A 14,484-nucleotide genomic window follows, 5' to 3' on the forward strand; every position below is an offset into this window, starting at 1 on the left:
ATACCCAGGCTAAGAGCTGCAGGAGGGGAGGGAGGGAGGCCTGGGGGGAGCACAGTGGTCCCGACGTGTTGGAGGAGCAGCAGAGCCAGGGTAACAGAGCACAGTGAGGGGCAGAGGTGGGGGTGGGTTCGGAGGTCACGGGTGAGCACTTGGCCAGAGCTGTAGCAGAGAAAGGGTGGAATCGGACCTCCGTGGTCTTCACAGAGTCCCTACAGCCACTGCAGAGGCTGCTGTGGGAGCCACCGCGTGAGGAAGGCTGGGGCAGTGCCGAGGACAGGCGGGGGATGCCGATGTGTTTGCAGGTGGAGATGAGAGTGCCTGCCAGGGTTCCTCACTGAACCGGGCAGGAGAGTGGAGGCTGCCAGCAGACGAGGAAGCCTATGGGCAGAGCAGGGAGAGACTGGACGTCAGCCCTATGCATGGAGGTCTGGGCCATCCCCTGTCCGGGGAGCTGGCAGGAACTGCACGGATCGGAGCTGACAGCAGCCATCAGTCAGTGGTGTCTGGGTGGCGCTGAGGTCGCAGCTTGGCAAGATGGCACTAGCCTGGGGCTGCACTGCTGGGGACTGGAGCAGTGGCAGAGACCAGAGGGAGGTGTGGGGAGACCCTGCGTCAGCGTCACCCAGGCCACCTCCCCAGAGCAGATGGGAGCCGTGGCCTGGAGGAACTGCATTTGTGATACTAATGGTAGGCTGCCTGGCTCTGTGTTCATCACACAGAGGCTCCCCCCAGCCGCGGAAGTGGAGTGCCCCAGCGCCCATGCTTGCATACAGTCGAGGAGCCCAGGGAAGAGTCCACGTGACTCGCTGTATCAGACCCAAGATGGGAATGGGACCGACCGAGAGCTCTGAGCCACCCCCAGAATCCCGGGGGTCCCTCTCTGAGAACATGGGCTCTGCTATGGCTGGGCTTGCCTCTCTGAATGCCAGTCTCTTCATCTGGACAGTGGATTTTGGAGCCCAAGGACCTGAGATTCCCTGCTGCCTGGCAAGTCAATGGCTGCACTCCAGTGCGGGCCTCCCAAACACACACCAAGCTGCCAAGGACACCCAGTGTGGGCAGGCAGAGGTGTGGCTCCAGGAGGGATCCCTGGGCCCCTTTCCCCACCTGTTTCCTCAAATTTCATGTGGAGCTGGGGGCGGGGTGGCACCCTGTAGTCTCTAAAGGGGGGCCCCTTTCTAGCTGTTGAGGGTCCCACCTCTCTCTCAGGGTCCCCAGCCTCGGCCACAGTCAAAGAGTGGCCGTAAGGGAACAAGTCTCATTCATTTACGTGTCACCTGCCACCTACAAGGCACCATGAGGGCTAGAGGCCACAAAGTGGAGCAGAACCAGGCACAGCCTCCACCCTCCCACAGCTCCCAACGTCAGGGATATATGGACATTAAGCAGAAAGCCACACCAATAAGGGGGGACTGCGGCCACGGGAAGAGCTGTGGAGGCCAGGCTGTGATGTGGCGGGGGTGGGGGTGGCGTGGATGCTGCAGGGGAAGCCTGGAGGGCTCACCAAGATCTGAGCAGTTCTGATGGAAGAGGGAACAGTTTTCAGGCAGATGGAATAACATGTGCAGAGACCAGGTGGCAGGAGGGATGGAGTGAGGTGGGAGTGCAAGTGACAAGTAGCCATGATGGCAGGTGGAGGAGCCAAGTGAGGCCAGGGGCTGGGGTGGGACTGTGAGCCCTCCAGCAGCGGGGGACACGGCCAGGCTCTGAGCTCTCTGGGTGCTGCAAGCCTATCTGTGTTCTGAAAGTGGAAGTGACCAAGTGTGCTGAAATGTGCTATGTGCTGGGCCCCAGATCTCCACCTCCCCCACAGACGCGGGTTTGTAACGGGTCTCAGGGAGGTTTGGTCTCGGAGCTTTGGACCTCTGGCTGCAGAGTGTAGTGCTCTCAGCAGCTGCTCCTTATGCAGTTGTCCTGGACAAAAGATTCTGGGTCACTGTGTGGAGACAAGGCAGAGGGACAGTGGCTGGGCCTGGGTTGGCTCTGGTAGGGGACATGCTCAGGTCAAGTGGCAGCCCTAGAGATGGCTGTGTGGGCTGGCCTGGGGCCCGAGGCGAAATGGGAGGTGTGGGGAGATGACAAGTCTGGTCTGGGAAGCAGAAGGTGTGGGGTGACCGTGGGTCCAGGTGGAGAGTCATGGAGGAGGATTAGGTGGGTGTTGAGGCTCCTCCAGCCCCAGGGACACCTCCCCAGCATAAGGATCTGTGAAGGGCCAGGTCATGCTGACCTAGCCTCACACAGACTAGACAGCGTAACTCTGCTGACCACAGATCCAGAAGGCCCAGGACCCAACACAGACACCCAGACTGCCCCGGAAACAAGCCCACCCATGGGAAGGGATGTGGGGGGCCACTGCCCACAGCCCCAGTCATGCCTCCCAACCAGACACTGTCCAGGGATACCCAGACCTCTGGCCTCATCCTCATCCTTCCCCAGCCCAACTGGGGAACAGACAGGCCTAGAGGTGACCCCTGTGAGCCTAGGGCCCTTCCCCACATGAGGCAACCATCACCAAGGCAGAACCCCTCCCTTTGGACCTCATGGCTGAGGTGGGCAGCCTACCATCACCAAGAGAACTGTACTAGGCCTTGAGCATCATGCACGTTTCACAGACGAAGAAAGCCAAGGCCAAGATGGACCTCACAGTGGGTCAGGACAAGGCCCCAGCTCAGCCACTGCACCCCCTACCCCTGCACCCAGGGCTGGGGGCAGACCCCAAGGGCCCAGGCCAAGTCACTTTACCTGGGTCCTGTGGCACACTCCCTGCCTGCATGCCGCCTGATGGGGTTCCTGTAGCCAGGCCCCAGGAGTGCAGCTGCCGGTGGAAAAGCTGGCCTGGGAGAGAAGCCCAGCCCACCCCGCTGCCCGCCTGGGCCCCATGCATATTTAATAATGTCCATTATTCCTGTTTTGTCACTGGAAAGGAGACTGAGCAGCTCAGAGAAGCCAAGAACAGCAGGGAGAGCAGAGCTGTGGGCGTGCTCCACACCCCAGCCCCTCCCCAGACCCCCTGTGGCTCTGCCCCTATCTGCCAGCCAGCACTGGGCTATCCCCCCAAGTCTGTTACCATCCCCCCATCCCGGGGAGGGGCCCCTTCACCCTGCCTGCAGAAGCAGCAGGAGCCAAACCGCTCTCACTGCAGAGCCTCCCAGGGTGTTGGCCACTCTCCTGGGGCAGAGCCCTGCAGAAGCCCCCACTCCCCCTCTACCCTGCTCCTCCCAAGCCCAGGCTCCACCCGCTTACTGCTGCCCCTAACTAGAGCTGGCACCTGAGTTCTGAAAACTTAACACATTGTCCTTAGTAAACAGGAGTCATGGTTACCTTTTTATTTCAGAAAGGAGAGCCAAGATTTGGGGAGGGAATGGGGTTCGGAGAGAAAACAGTGTCCGGACTCCGAACTCCCTACCCTAGGGGTATGAACCAGGCTGGGTCCTGGGTTTTGTGCTGGGCAGGGGCTGCCCTGAGAAGGGGTGACCCTTCTGGACTGGTTAGGCCATGGGGGGGGCATGAACTGTGCTTTTAAAGCCCCAGATCTCTGGTTTTCATCACAGGGCAGTCCTGGGCAGGTTTGGGGTAGGGATGGGTGTTTGTCTGGGGCGGCACCCTCCCTGAGAACCAGAGAAGCAGGCAGGAGCTGAGAGGCCCCCAGGACACAGGCAGACCTGGGTCCCTGCCCAGCACTGAGCCAGCTTCTGCACGGGCCCCAGCACAGGGAGGTGGGAAACCACCTCCCTCTGCTCCAGAAGGAGTGGAGTGGGCACAGGCCCAGGGACCCACATTCAGGACCCCTCCGGGGCCCGTCTCACAGGAAATACCCCGGCCAAGTCCACCCAACCTCATCCTCCGCCCAGCGAGTTCCTTATCATCTGCCCACTGAAGAAATGTGGAAAGAGCAGACATGAGCCCCCTTCCCAGGGTGGGTGTGTATTTTGCTGGTTTGGGCTCCAGTGAATCCCACGGGTGGGGGTGGGGGCACTACTTCTTGACAATCTGGATGACGTCCTCGTGCTCCATGGTGTGTGTCAGGCCCACCCGCTGCGGGCTGTACTTGGTGCTGGTGCCCTGGGGGTGGGGAGGGGCTCGTCAGCCTCTGAAGCACCCAGCTGAGGCTGACGGAGCTGCAGGGGGAGGGCGGGGCGGTGCTGGGGTCTAAAGTGGGGGTCCTAGCACAGGCAAACCGTGCAGCTTCGACAGCAGGACTCCCAGGAGTCAGACCGCCCTGGACCCCAAAGCAGGAGGCCCGTGTCCTGTCTGGGTCAGCATGTGTGCTGTACATCTGGACAGCAGGGCTGATGGACACCCTGGTCCCTACATGGGAGGATGGGGCCGCCCTCCCTGAAACTTACCCACACAAGTGCGTACTTGAACTGGCTGGCAAGTGACCGGTGGATACGGTGGCACTAGAGGGAGAGTGGGACAGTGAGCCTCATGAAGCCTCAGCTCACAGCAACTTGGATGTTCCCGCTTCCTGCCTCCAGGGCACCTGCAGGCTGTGGGGCCACAGCCACAGGAGGACCTGGGTCCTAGCGGAAGGGGCCCTCTGCCCCTGTGCCAGAGCAGCAGCGCTGACAGCTGCTCCCTCAGATGGGCAAGTGTCCCAGGAGGAAGGGAGGCCCTGCAGGGCAGGCCTCCCTGGGCTGAGACCCAGACCCCTCTGCAGCAAGCCTCGCCCCTGCACTCTCCGTGCCAGCTGGCAGCACACAGCCCACACCCTGTGGTCACTCCTGCCTCTGGGCCTCTGCACCTGCCACCCACTGCCTGGAATACCCTTCTGCTCCCAGCTTCTCCACTTTCCTTCCTGGCATGGCTGAAGCCCCATAACCTCTAGAGCTGGTAGCCAGGGGCCTGAAAGGGCTGGGGTTTGTGCCCCCTGCAAAGATGCAGGGGGCAGCAACAAGGAGGGCCAGCTCCCGAGGGCACCTAACAGGCTGCGGCCCCAGCCCCTGGTCATTGCAGTCCCCACCCCGTGTGGGACTGTTTAGCTCCAGGATTGAGGGACTGGAGTTTGCAGACCACAAAGGACCCAATTCTGGCAGGCAGCAGGGCTCCTTTGTTCAGCACAGACTCTCCCTGGTGATGGGGTGCAGGAAGCACTCAGCCCCCTGGGGTAGGGGGCATGTGGAAGGGCCAGCATTCGGGGTACATGACTTGGAATGAACCACCCGGAATTGCCCAGGCTGGCAGCTTTCCTGACTGAACATCTGGAGGGCCCCGAGGACCTGGCAGCTCCGGTGTGACAGGATGGTGACGACCACTGCTTCTCGGGTGTCCCTGCGCCAGGCAGCGAGCCCGTGCCCAACCCGTGGGCGTTGCTCCATGCCTGACTGCAGCTGGGTGGTGGGATGCACGTCCAGTGCCTGACTGCACGTGGCTGAGGGTCGGCCGAGTGCCCGGAGGACATCAGACAGGACCCTGAGGGGACGGGAGGGGCTCCCCACCCCTGGCAGGTTCACTCACCACGTGCTCCACAGAAGCCCCTTTCCGGAGAATGATGGCATCCGTGAAGTCTGGCCTCTCTGCACAGGTTGTGGGGTGGGTGAGAGTCAGCAGAGCCAGGGTGCGATACCACAAGGCTTCTCTTTACAGGGAACAAGGGCCCTTCCACTCTCCACCAACTGCCCCCCTACTCTCTAGCATACCCTCACTAAGAGTCCTGATCAGGCAGGGTCTACAGCCTTGACTCGACACAGAAAATCAAAACACACCCCCGTCCAGGTGCAGACCCCTGCAAGACTGTCAGCCGTGAGAGCCCTGGCCAAGGGAACCTGCAGGAGAACCTGGACTGGACCAGCTCCAGCTGGGCAGCTCGTCTCCCTCTGCCGATGCTAACTGCCCAGACTCAGCTGCAAGGCGTGTGCTCAGGGGTGGGACTTGGGGGAGGCTCCTGTGCTACTGGTTCCCTAAAGCTTGGACGTGGGGCCTGTTACCACTGGGGAAGCCACTGCTGGGCTGTCTCCCCCTCAGCGGCCCCTGGAACTTGGCTTCCTGTGCCACTAGGGCCCAGGCAGAGGGTGATGCTGGCTTGGAAACAGGAGAGGCTCTCACATAGAGCCTGCTAGGCCAGGGTCAGCAAAAGGGGGAGGGCGGCTGCACCAGACTCACGGCCTCTCTTCTTGGTGTAGATGCAGGTCAGGGCCAGGTACTCCCACAGCATCTCCAGCAGATAGTCCAGGTTCAGCTTCATGCCGCAGCTGCCGGGAGGAAGGAGGGGTTGGTCAGAGCGGCCCTGGGGTTCCTGGCACCAGGCTAGCACGGCCCTGATGGTGCTCGAGGGCAGCACACCGGTGGGCCCGATGGCTCTTCAGCTGCCATGCCTCCCGTCACCATCACGCTCCTGCCCACAGAGCCCGGCCATCCCTCTGGCACTCTTGGAGGGCCCAGGGCACCTGTGACGGCCAGGGCAGCTGGGGGCAGAGGATGACTGCACAGAGCCCTCCCCCACGGCAGCCCAGCAGGGGTTTCAGCAGCTGAGTGGGCCTTGGCTTGGTCCTCTGCGGCTGCACCGTCCTGAGTGGAGTCCCGCCCTCCCCCAAGGTGAGAGTGAGCACATCAGGATGGCTGGCAGCACAGGTGTGGCAGCAGGAGGGGAGCAGGTGTCCTGAGGAGTGACCCTCGTGCCTGCTGCTCTCTGGATGCTGGGGACGCCCAGGAAGCGGTCCTCTCATGGGCCCAGACCACCTTCTTGGTCCCCGAGGTCTTAACTCCTCAGGAGCCAAGCCTCACTGTGGTGCTACAGAGCATGTGGGTGGAGCCAGTGTGCAGCGGGGGGGCCGGGGCATGAGGCCAGGCTGCCCCTGCAAGGCCTCTGCAGCCATGGTAGGCCGGGGCGTAGGTGGCCCCCGGGACTCACCCCTCAGAGAAGCCCCACCTGAGGATGTTGGGACCTTTCCCTTCTGGTGGAGATGACAGAAGCCACGTCTCCCAGGGCCTCAGCGGCAGCCTGGGGCTCCCTGGTTAACTGCTAAGCCATGAAGCCCTAACCACTCTCACCACGGACCTCGGTGGACGAAGTCCTTCTGTTTCCTGAACCAGAGTGCACCCCACATCACCCCCTGTCCCAGCCTGGTCAGCGTGGGACCTGGCCCAGGTCATGAGCAGCCCCAGGACGGCCTTCTGCCTCGGGCTGCGCAGAGGCCAGATTGGCTCTGCTCAGCCTCACCTGATGACCACGCTGTCGGGTTTCCGGGCCAGGCGGTCCACTTCTTCCATCGAGATCTGGTCAATCTTGTTATAGACCTAGGGTTGGAAAGGCAGAGGGGGCTGGGGAGGGGAGGAGCAACGCTGTGCAGGACCAGACCCCCTTGCTGCCTCGGGGAGGGGGAGGGGGGTGCAGCAGAAGGGGCCTGAAGTCCAGCCCCCAGAGACCAGGGGTCTGGCTGGATGTGCCTGCATGACTCAGCAGCCCCTGGGGTGAGGCTCTTGCCGGGTCAGCTGGGGTGGGGGTTCCTCCTCCCAGAGGGCCTGGCGCCACTTACATACAAGCATGGCATGTACACGCGGTTGCCCACAATCACGTCTATGAACTCGTCTGGGGAGCAGTCTTCTCGGAAGAGCACCTCAGCGTTGAAGATCTCTGAGGGGCTCAGGTTAAGGATGACCTGTGCATCAGCAGCCCCTCGCCCCCCACCCCCACCAGGAGGCCCCATACAGGTAGTCTGCATCACCCACCCCCGCCCCCTCCTCCTGCCCTTCTGGCGAGGATGCTGTACTCATGCAGGATCAACTGCACCAGCTTCTCTGAGCACTGAGTCAGCGTAACCGTGGAGTTGAAGGAGATGCCACCTCCTTTCTTGGGCTGGAGGAGAGAAGGAGGCACCACTGATGGAGGGGCAGCTGCAGCCCCGCCCTACCCCACATGCTGGCAGCCTAGCCCCCAGCTCGCACCCAGGTGACAGGTGATGGGCCTCACCTTGAAGTAGATGTTGGGCTTGTGCTTGTTGAGGCGGATGCCCACCGACTCCAGCTCCTTTTCCAGCAGAGACCTGGTGGAGCCCCACAGCCTTCACAAGGGTACCGGGCAGGCTGTACTGCCTCCACATCACAGTCAGCCCCCAACCCCATACCTGGACAAAGACAAGCCCTCTCCCCCACACCACCAGCTCCCGAACGTCGCTTCTAGCCACCAGAGACAACAAGGAAGAGCCCTGGACACTCTGGCCAGCCCAAGGGGAGACGGGCTGGTGTGCCCTCAGCCGCAGGTCAGGGCGTGATCAAGGCTCTGCTGCTTGGGGCTGGGCTCCTGGTGGGTTCCGGGCAGCACTCGGCACACCCAGGCTGGCATGGCATAGCCCCAGCCTCCACACAGAAGCCTCTTGAGGAGGCCACTCACACTGGGTGCAGCTGTGGACCACCCTGCCCTGCTCTCATGTGTAACAAGGCCAAGTGCCCCTGGACCACCACCAGGAGTTCAGGGACACAAAAGCTGCAGCCAGTGTCCCGCCACTCACCCCAGGGCTTCCCTGGGCATGCCAGCCTGCCCTGCCCCACAACAGACCTTTGAACCTCGCCCTTGGTGGCGTCCAGCATCATGATGACAACATCAGCTGTGCGGGCCACAGCAATCACCTGCCGGCCACGGCCTTTCCCTGATCAGAAAGGGGGGTACTGGTTACAGTGACAAGTGCAGGGCTGTGGGACCCCCAGCCCAGGGAGCCCAGACTCTTCCCCTTACAGACCCACATGGACTCTGCCACCTGTCATCCTGGAGCAGGCATGTCTCTTAAACCCTGTCCTACTCATAGAGATGTGAGTTTTAGGAGGAAGCCGACATCAGCACCTGGGGAGGAGTAGTGCTCCCCACTGTGCCCCCACCAAGGCCTGAGCCTCCACCCCCACTGCCCATTCCTGCCCCCACCTTGTGCTGCGCCTTCGATGATTCCAGGGAGATCCAGGAGCTGGATGTTGGCGCCTTTGTACTAGGAAGCAGGAGAGGAGTGAGGTGGAGCCGGCAGGCTGGGAAGGGCCTGGCCCCAGGGCCAGGTCTGAGCCTCGTCCCACCCCAGCCAGCCCAGCGCAGACCATGTCCTGAGAGTGGGGAAGCCTCCTGGGAGGGAACCACAGTAGTCACTGCTGGTGGTGACAGCGCTTCAAAGAAACCACTTCATGGGGTAGGTGGGAGGTCCAAGGCTACAGGACCCCGGCTGCCCAGAGCTCCAAAGCTTCACGGCCAACAGGACCTGGCTGGCCAGCCTCAGGGAACCAGGGAGGGCTTCACACTGGCAGATCCTTGGAACCAGCCTGGACTGCAGGATGGGCCAGGCATCTCTGGGGTCCCAGCAGCCCCAGTCCCCAGAGGTGTCCATGCTTGAGGCCAGGGCAGCTTAGCCAAAAGTCTCCCCCCACCAACCCCCTCCCCCACACAAGCTCACCCTCCCTCCTGGGACCCAGCAAACCCCAACTTACTTCAATGACCCCAGGGATGCAGGTCAGGGTTGTAAATTCATAGGATGCAGCCTCGCTGGCGGTGGAGGTCATCAGACTTAAGAAGGTGGACTAGGAGAGAGAAGGCCATTGCAGCACGAGTCGTGCCCTGCCTCCTTGAGAAGCCCACACACTGGGCGGCCCCCTCAATCACCCTAGCTGGGGTGTGATGACAGTAGCTGGAAAAGTCACCTTGGGCCCTGACCAGTGGGGGTTGGACATCAGAGAGCCCTGTTGTGCCCAAGGCCTCAAGCCTGTCTGGAGTGAGGGACAAAGGGACCTGGTTCCTAAGAGGGTTCCCGCTCTGTATCAGGGCCCGTCCCCAGCTCCACGGAACCCTCAGACCCTCCTGCGCCTGGCAGACTTGAACTGGGTGACAGCCCCATGGCACAAAGCTGCTACTCCAGTGAGGGTAAGGAGATAGGGATCCTCCAGCCTGAGACAGCTGACTGTGGGGGAGGGTGAGCGGGAAAGGGTCTGGATGGACCCTGCAGCCAGTCCATTCTGTGGACTGAGAGACCTGACCTTCAGTCTCATCTCTGCTGGAGGACCCTGGACCTCCTCCTGATACCAACCTCATGAAGGAGGCAATAAAACAGGGAGCACGGTGACCCTAGTGATGGATGCTATGGCCCAGAGGCCAGCAAAGCAGTGGGCCGTGCCAAGAGGGCAACCTGGCCTGGCAGCCCCATCCTAGTCAGCAGGAAGCCGGGCACAGCTCACTTACACACCCTCAGGCCCCCAGAATGAGGTTTGTGAAAGAATCACAGTCACACATTCTCCACACAGGGTGCCCCTTAGAAACTTCAGGAAAGATAAAAACCTGGTGGTGCAGACAGGTGTGGGCAGACAGGCAGCCTTGAGAGTCACGGTTGCCAGAGGTCAACCTGGGGGACATCCCTGAACCCGTCTGACCCCTGCAGTGGGCGGTCTGGGCCCTCCTGTGCTCAGGGCCCTGATTCCCAGTAGGGCCCAGACCCCAATAGCATAGCCCCTGGTCACTAGAGTGGCTCCTTCCAGCCTGGGCTTCTCATCCGGGAGAGAATGCCTTACAGATTGGAAAGTGAGATTGAGGGAAAAGGGTAAGATGAATGAGTCCCCAGCAATGTTCAATGAGTCGGAGCCTGGCTGTGCTCACTGGCCGCCTGCCTGGGGGCAGCTGGGCACCGAGGTCGCACCCGGCCAGTTCAAGGCCTCACTGCCACCCCCCTCCCCTCCTGCCACTGCTGCTGCACCCCAGGCCCCACCTGGGCCCGTGAGCCTACTCTGCCTTCCGCCTCAAGGTCTGCTCCTCAGGGCTCAAACACCTGCTCATAGAGCAGCTGCCCCAGCTCCCAAACCTGCCCTTCCCGCTTTCTTGGCCCCCACCTCCCAGCTAGGGGGCTCTGAGGGAGCAGGGACAGAGTGTGCCTGGCACGTGGTGCACACTCAGTAAATGAGGCCAAGGCCAGCAGAGCCTCTCTGACTGGGAGGTGACAACACCCCCGCGGGGCTGACAAAGGGGTGCAGCCTGACCCTGGAGAGGCTGACTCTCCTCCGTCTGTGGAGTCGACTCAGAGGCAGGGAAGAGGTGCATCCGGGTGGGAGTGGAGACAAGCTGCCTTCCTCCTGGGGCCCACGCTGCCCATCACTGACCTTACCCACAGAGGGAAATCCGATCAGTGCCACACGGGCATCGCCCGACTTCATGACATCAAAGCCCTCTCCTTTGGATGAGGACGATTTGGACGGCTCCAGGAGCTGGGCCCGATACTTGGCAAGTTTTGCCTTCAGCAGACCAAGGTGGTACTCAGTGGCTAGAAGACACAGCACAAGACGGGAGGTAAGTGTCCAGGGCGGGCTGGGAGGGACCCATATGCTCTGAATGCTGGCCAGGAGGCCCCAGAGCCAGGTAGCAATCGTTGTCAAGATCAGAGGAGAAGAAAACCACGCTCAGTTAAAATGCCCTTGGCTTTTCACTTCACTTAGGACAAAAGCTCCTTACTGAGACCTGGAGACCCACTGTCAGGGGTTCTCAGCCCTAGCGGTACCACTCCTGGGGACATTCTGGGGCTGTTTTCTGCTGTTGCTGGGAAGATGAAGTCCTTCAGTATTCATCAGGCAGCGGCCGAGGAAGCCAGCTGCCCTACAAGGTGTGACTCAGTGCAGCAGAGCCAAGAACTGTGAGGTGACTTCCCAAGCTTGGAGACCGGGCCCAAACCCAGGTCCACCAGACTCAAGTCAGGACCGCTTCCATCCACCTAACGGCTCCAGGCTGCCGGCAAGGATGTACCTGTTGGGTCTCCTCCTGGACGGCCCCCCACTAAAGGGCAGAGCGCTAACTCCCCAGGCCCAGCCGCCAGGAGACCCGGGTTCGAATCTCGACCCTGCCTATCCAAGTCGGACGCTGCTCCGAGAGCTGAGGTTCTCCATTCGGCCCTGTGGTCCGGCCCTGATCCCGCCCGGCCCCGATGGCTCCTGCCCGCCGCCCGAAGCCCTGGCGGGAGAGGCCCCGCGGGACCGGCCCTCACCCTTATTCTTCTGCGTGCGGGCGATCTCTTTCTCGATCTCGGAGATCTTCTCCAAGATTCCCATGGCAGCAGCTGAACCGGGCGCACCAGCCAGAGACACAGCAGCGGACCCGTAAACTCTGGCACCGTCAGCGGCGGCAGACCAGCGTGCGCCGGAAGCCCACGGAGCTCGGGGATTCAGAGTCCGGGCGGGAGACGTCGAGGGGAGCGATATTGGTTCCGGCCCCTGGGTTGGCGGGGGCTGGGGAAGCGCGATGGGCCGGACCGGGGCGGAGCCCGGCCGGCGGGGCGGGGCCAGGCAATGGAGGGCAGGAATGGGGCGTGGGAGGTAGAGAGGGACCCTCAGCTGATGGACTCCGCATTGCGGGTCCCCAGCTCAGCCGGCTTTGCTGGTGTAAGGAAAAGGCGCCGAGCTGAAAGCCTAGTGGCTTCTTTTGCGTTGAGGTTAAACGTCTGTCCCCAACTTCGCCTTCCTACCTGCCAATCAGATGCCTCCTCATAGGATGCAGTCGAGACAGCATCTCCTAAGTGCAATCCTTAACTGAAAATGCTGTATCTGAGTTTAGACTTGAGGAAACATCAGACAAACTAGAAAGTGGTACGTTTTATAGGACAAGTGGACTGTCTTCAAAATTGTCAGTGATATAGGCGGACGGGATGGGGGAAGGATTGTACCAGATTAAAAGATGTTAAATATAACGTGTGAACTTTGCCCCCCACTTTGGATTCTGGTTGAAATTTTTAAAAGGAGTTATGAGAAGACATTCTGAGGACAATTGGGGAAATTTTGACTTTGGATAGACTGTTAGATATTACAGTTGTTGTTCAGTCGTTCAGTTGTGTCTGGCTATTTGTGACCCCATGGTTGGAAGTCCAAGGTCAGGGTGCCAACATGGCTGGGTTCTAGTGAGGGCCCTTTTCCTGCCTTACAGACCGCTGCCTTCTTGCCCTGTCCTTACATGGCCTTTCTTCCGGGAGTCTGCACAGGGACAAAGAGGGGAGACAGAGGCACAACTCTCTGAGGATGCTTTTTTTTTTTTTTTGCCAGGCCTTAAGGCATGCAGGATCTTAGTTCTCCAGCCAGGGGCTGAACTTGGGCTCTATGCAGTGGAAGTGCAGAGTCTTAACCACCGAACCTCCAAGAAATTCCCTTCTGTATGTTTTTAATACAAGGTTGGGAGTGGGGAGCAGTATATTGGAAATCATGCTGTGTTCAAATTCAAGGTTAACTGTGAGCTTGGTTAAATTCTTAACCTCTTCTACACTCTAAAAACAGGGATAACATGGTTGTTGTAAAAGTGAAATAATCTGCTTGCTCGAAAGTCCTCCTTGAATGCCAGAGCCACTGTCAGTCGAGTCTCCTTGGTGGTGTTACATCTTCCCCAGATTCAGCCCATGTTTGCCAACACCATTATGCACAAGGCTCTGGGCTGAAGAGGGGTGTTGTAAGCCCAGCTTGCTCTTCTCCTCCGCTGCTGACAAAGCCACGATACGAGCCCTGTAAAGTGCCTGACCCAGCAGCTCAAGCTATTAACAGCGGGGCTGAGATGTGAAGTCCAGTGACTGCAGGGTAACAGGTAGACTGTGGGGAGAACACCTACATGTTTGGCTCTGTGAGGTTCACAGGGGATGGGAGGGGAGAGCCTTTGGGAACTGAGAGGTACAGGCAGGTGTGGAGCCCTGGCCCATGGAGAGGGGGTCTCTGCCCCAGAGGCAGTTCCTGGCTCCCACTGCCACACTTGTGCCCATGGAGGTGTGCTATCGGTTTATACTCAGGGACACAGAAATGTCCTGAAATGTGACTCATCTTCCAAGAACCCTGGGACCTCTGCTGTTGAGTCTGCTTCACTCGCAGTCTCCAAAGGGTCTCTTTCTTCATAAATAATGTGGAATCAGGCCACTCCCAGGATATAACCTGAAGATCAAACCAGTCTTTCCTGCTTGGAATGTCTGGGTCCTCCAGACCCAAGCCTGGGAAGCCAACTAGGAACCTCTTATGTTCACATCACCCGAGGAATCTTGGACTTAGTTGCTGTGCAGCATGTGGGAATCTTAGTTTCCCAACCAGGGAGCAAACCTGCATCCTCTGCATTGCGGTGAGTTCTTAACCACTGAACCACCAGGGGAGGCCCTCGCCTGAGTAATCTTTGAGAGTTGACAAACTTCTAGACAGGCTGCTGCTGGATCTCCGAAAATATTCAACGTGTGCATCAAAGGATACCATATCAACAGAGTGAAAAGTAAACCCAAGATGTGGGGGGAAATATCTGCCAGCCGGGTACCTGATAAGGGGTTAATAAGCAGAATATATAAAGAAGTCACTGACCAACAGGAACACAACCACCTGATTTTTAAAACATAGAAAAGACTTGAGTAGACATTTCTCCAAAGAAGACATATTAATACAGCCAACATGTTAAAAGGTGCTCCACACCACTAGCCATTAGGGAAATGCAAGTCAAAACCAGTAAGATAACACCGCACATCCGTTAGGATGTGTGTAATGTATGTACATGTAACAGGTGGTGGTTAGAACGTGGAGAAATTGAAACTC

The 14,484-nt window shown here is 59.8% G+C and overlaps 1 protein-coding gene across 1 annotated transcript; it reads right to left on the reverse strand.

Moving 5' to 3' along the window:
• Positions 1 to 3,311: 3,311 nt before the first annotated feature.
• On the reverse strand, positions 3,312 to 12,152 carry DRG2 (developmentally regulated GTP binding protein 2). Its single transcript, XM_069542978.1, has 13 exons — positions 11,931 to 12,152; positions 11,056 to 11,216; positions 9,403 to 9,492; positions 8,855 to 8,915; positions 8,495 to 8,585; positions 7,910 to 7,982; positions 7,705 to 7,795; positions 7,476 to 7,573; positions 7,160 to 7,236; positions 6,103 to 6,191; positions 5,458 to 5,516; positions 4,347 to 4,400; positions 3,312 to 4,062 (listed from the first exon to the last, which is right to left on the reverse strand). Exons 1-13 carry the CDS (start codon positions 11,992 to 11,994, stop codon positions 3,976 to 3,978), a joined length of 1,095 nt encoding a protein of 364 aa, XP_069399079.1. The 5' UTR covers positions 11,995 to 12,152; the 3' UTR covers positions 3,312 to 3,975.
• Between the last annotated feature and the right edge of the window lie 2,332 nt (positions 12,153 to 14,484).

The sequence above is a fragment of the Ovis canadensis genome, chromosome 11 (assembly GCF_042477335.2).
Source record: "Ovis canadensis isolate MfBH-ARS-UI-01 breed Bighorn chromosome 11, ARS-UI_OviCan_v2, whole genome shotgun sequence".
In the NCBI taxonomy this organism is placed as follows: domain Eukaryota; kingdom Metazoa; phylum Chordata; class Mammalia; order Artiodactyla; family Bovidae; genus Ovis; species Ovis canadensis.

Excerpts from the sequence above, each read along its gene's own strand:
- DRG2 (XM_069542978.1), bottom strand. The coding sequence starts at position 11,994 with ATGGGAATCTTGGAGAAGATCTCCGAGATCGAGAAAGAGATCGCCCGC. Across the intron at positions 9,493-11,055 it reads GATTTCCCTCTGTGGGTAAG|TCCACCTTCTTAAGTCTGAT; the intron begins GTCAGTGATGGG and ends TCTCTCTCCTAG. Across the intron at positions 5,517-6,102 it reads CTACACCAAGAAGAGAGGCC|AGAGGCCAGACTTCACGGAT; the intron begins GTGAGTCTGGTG and ends CAACCTGTGCAG.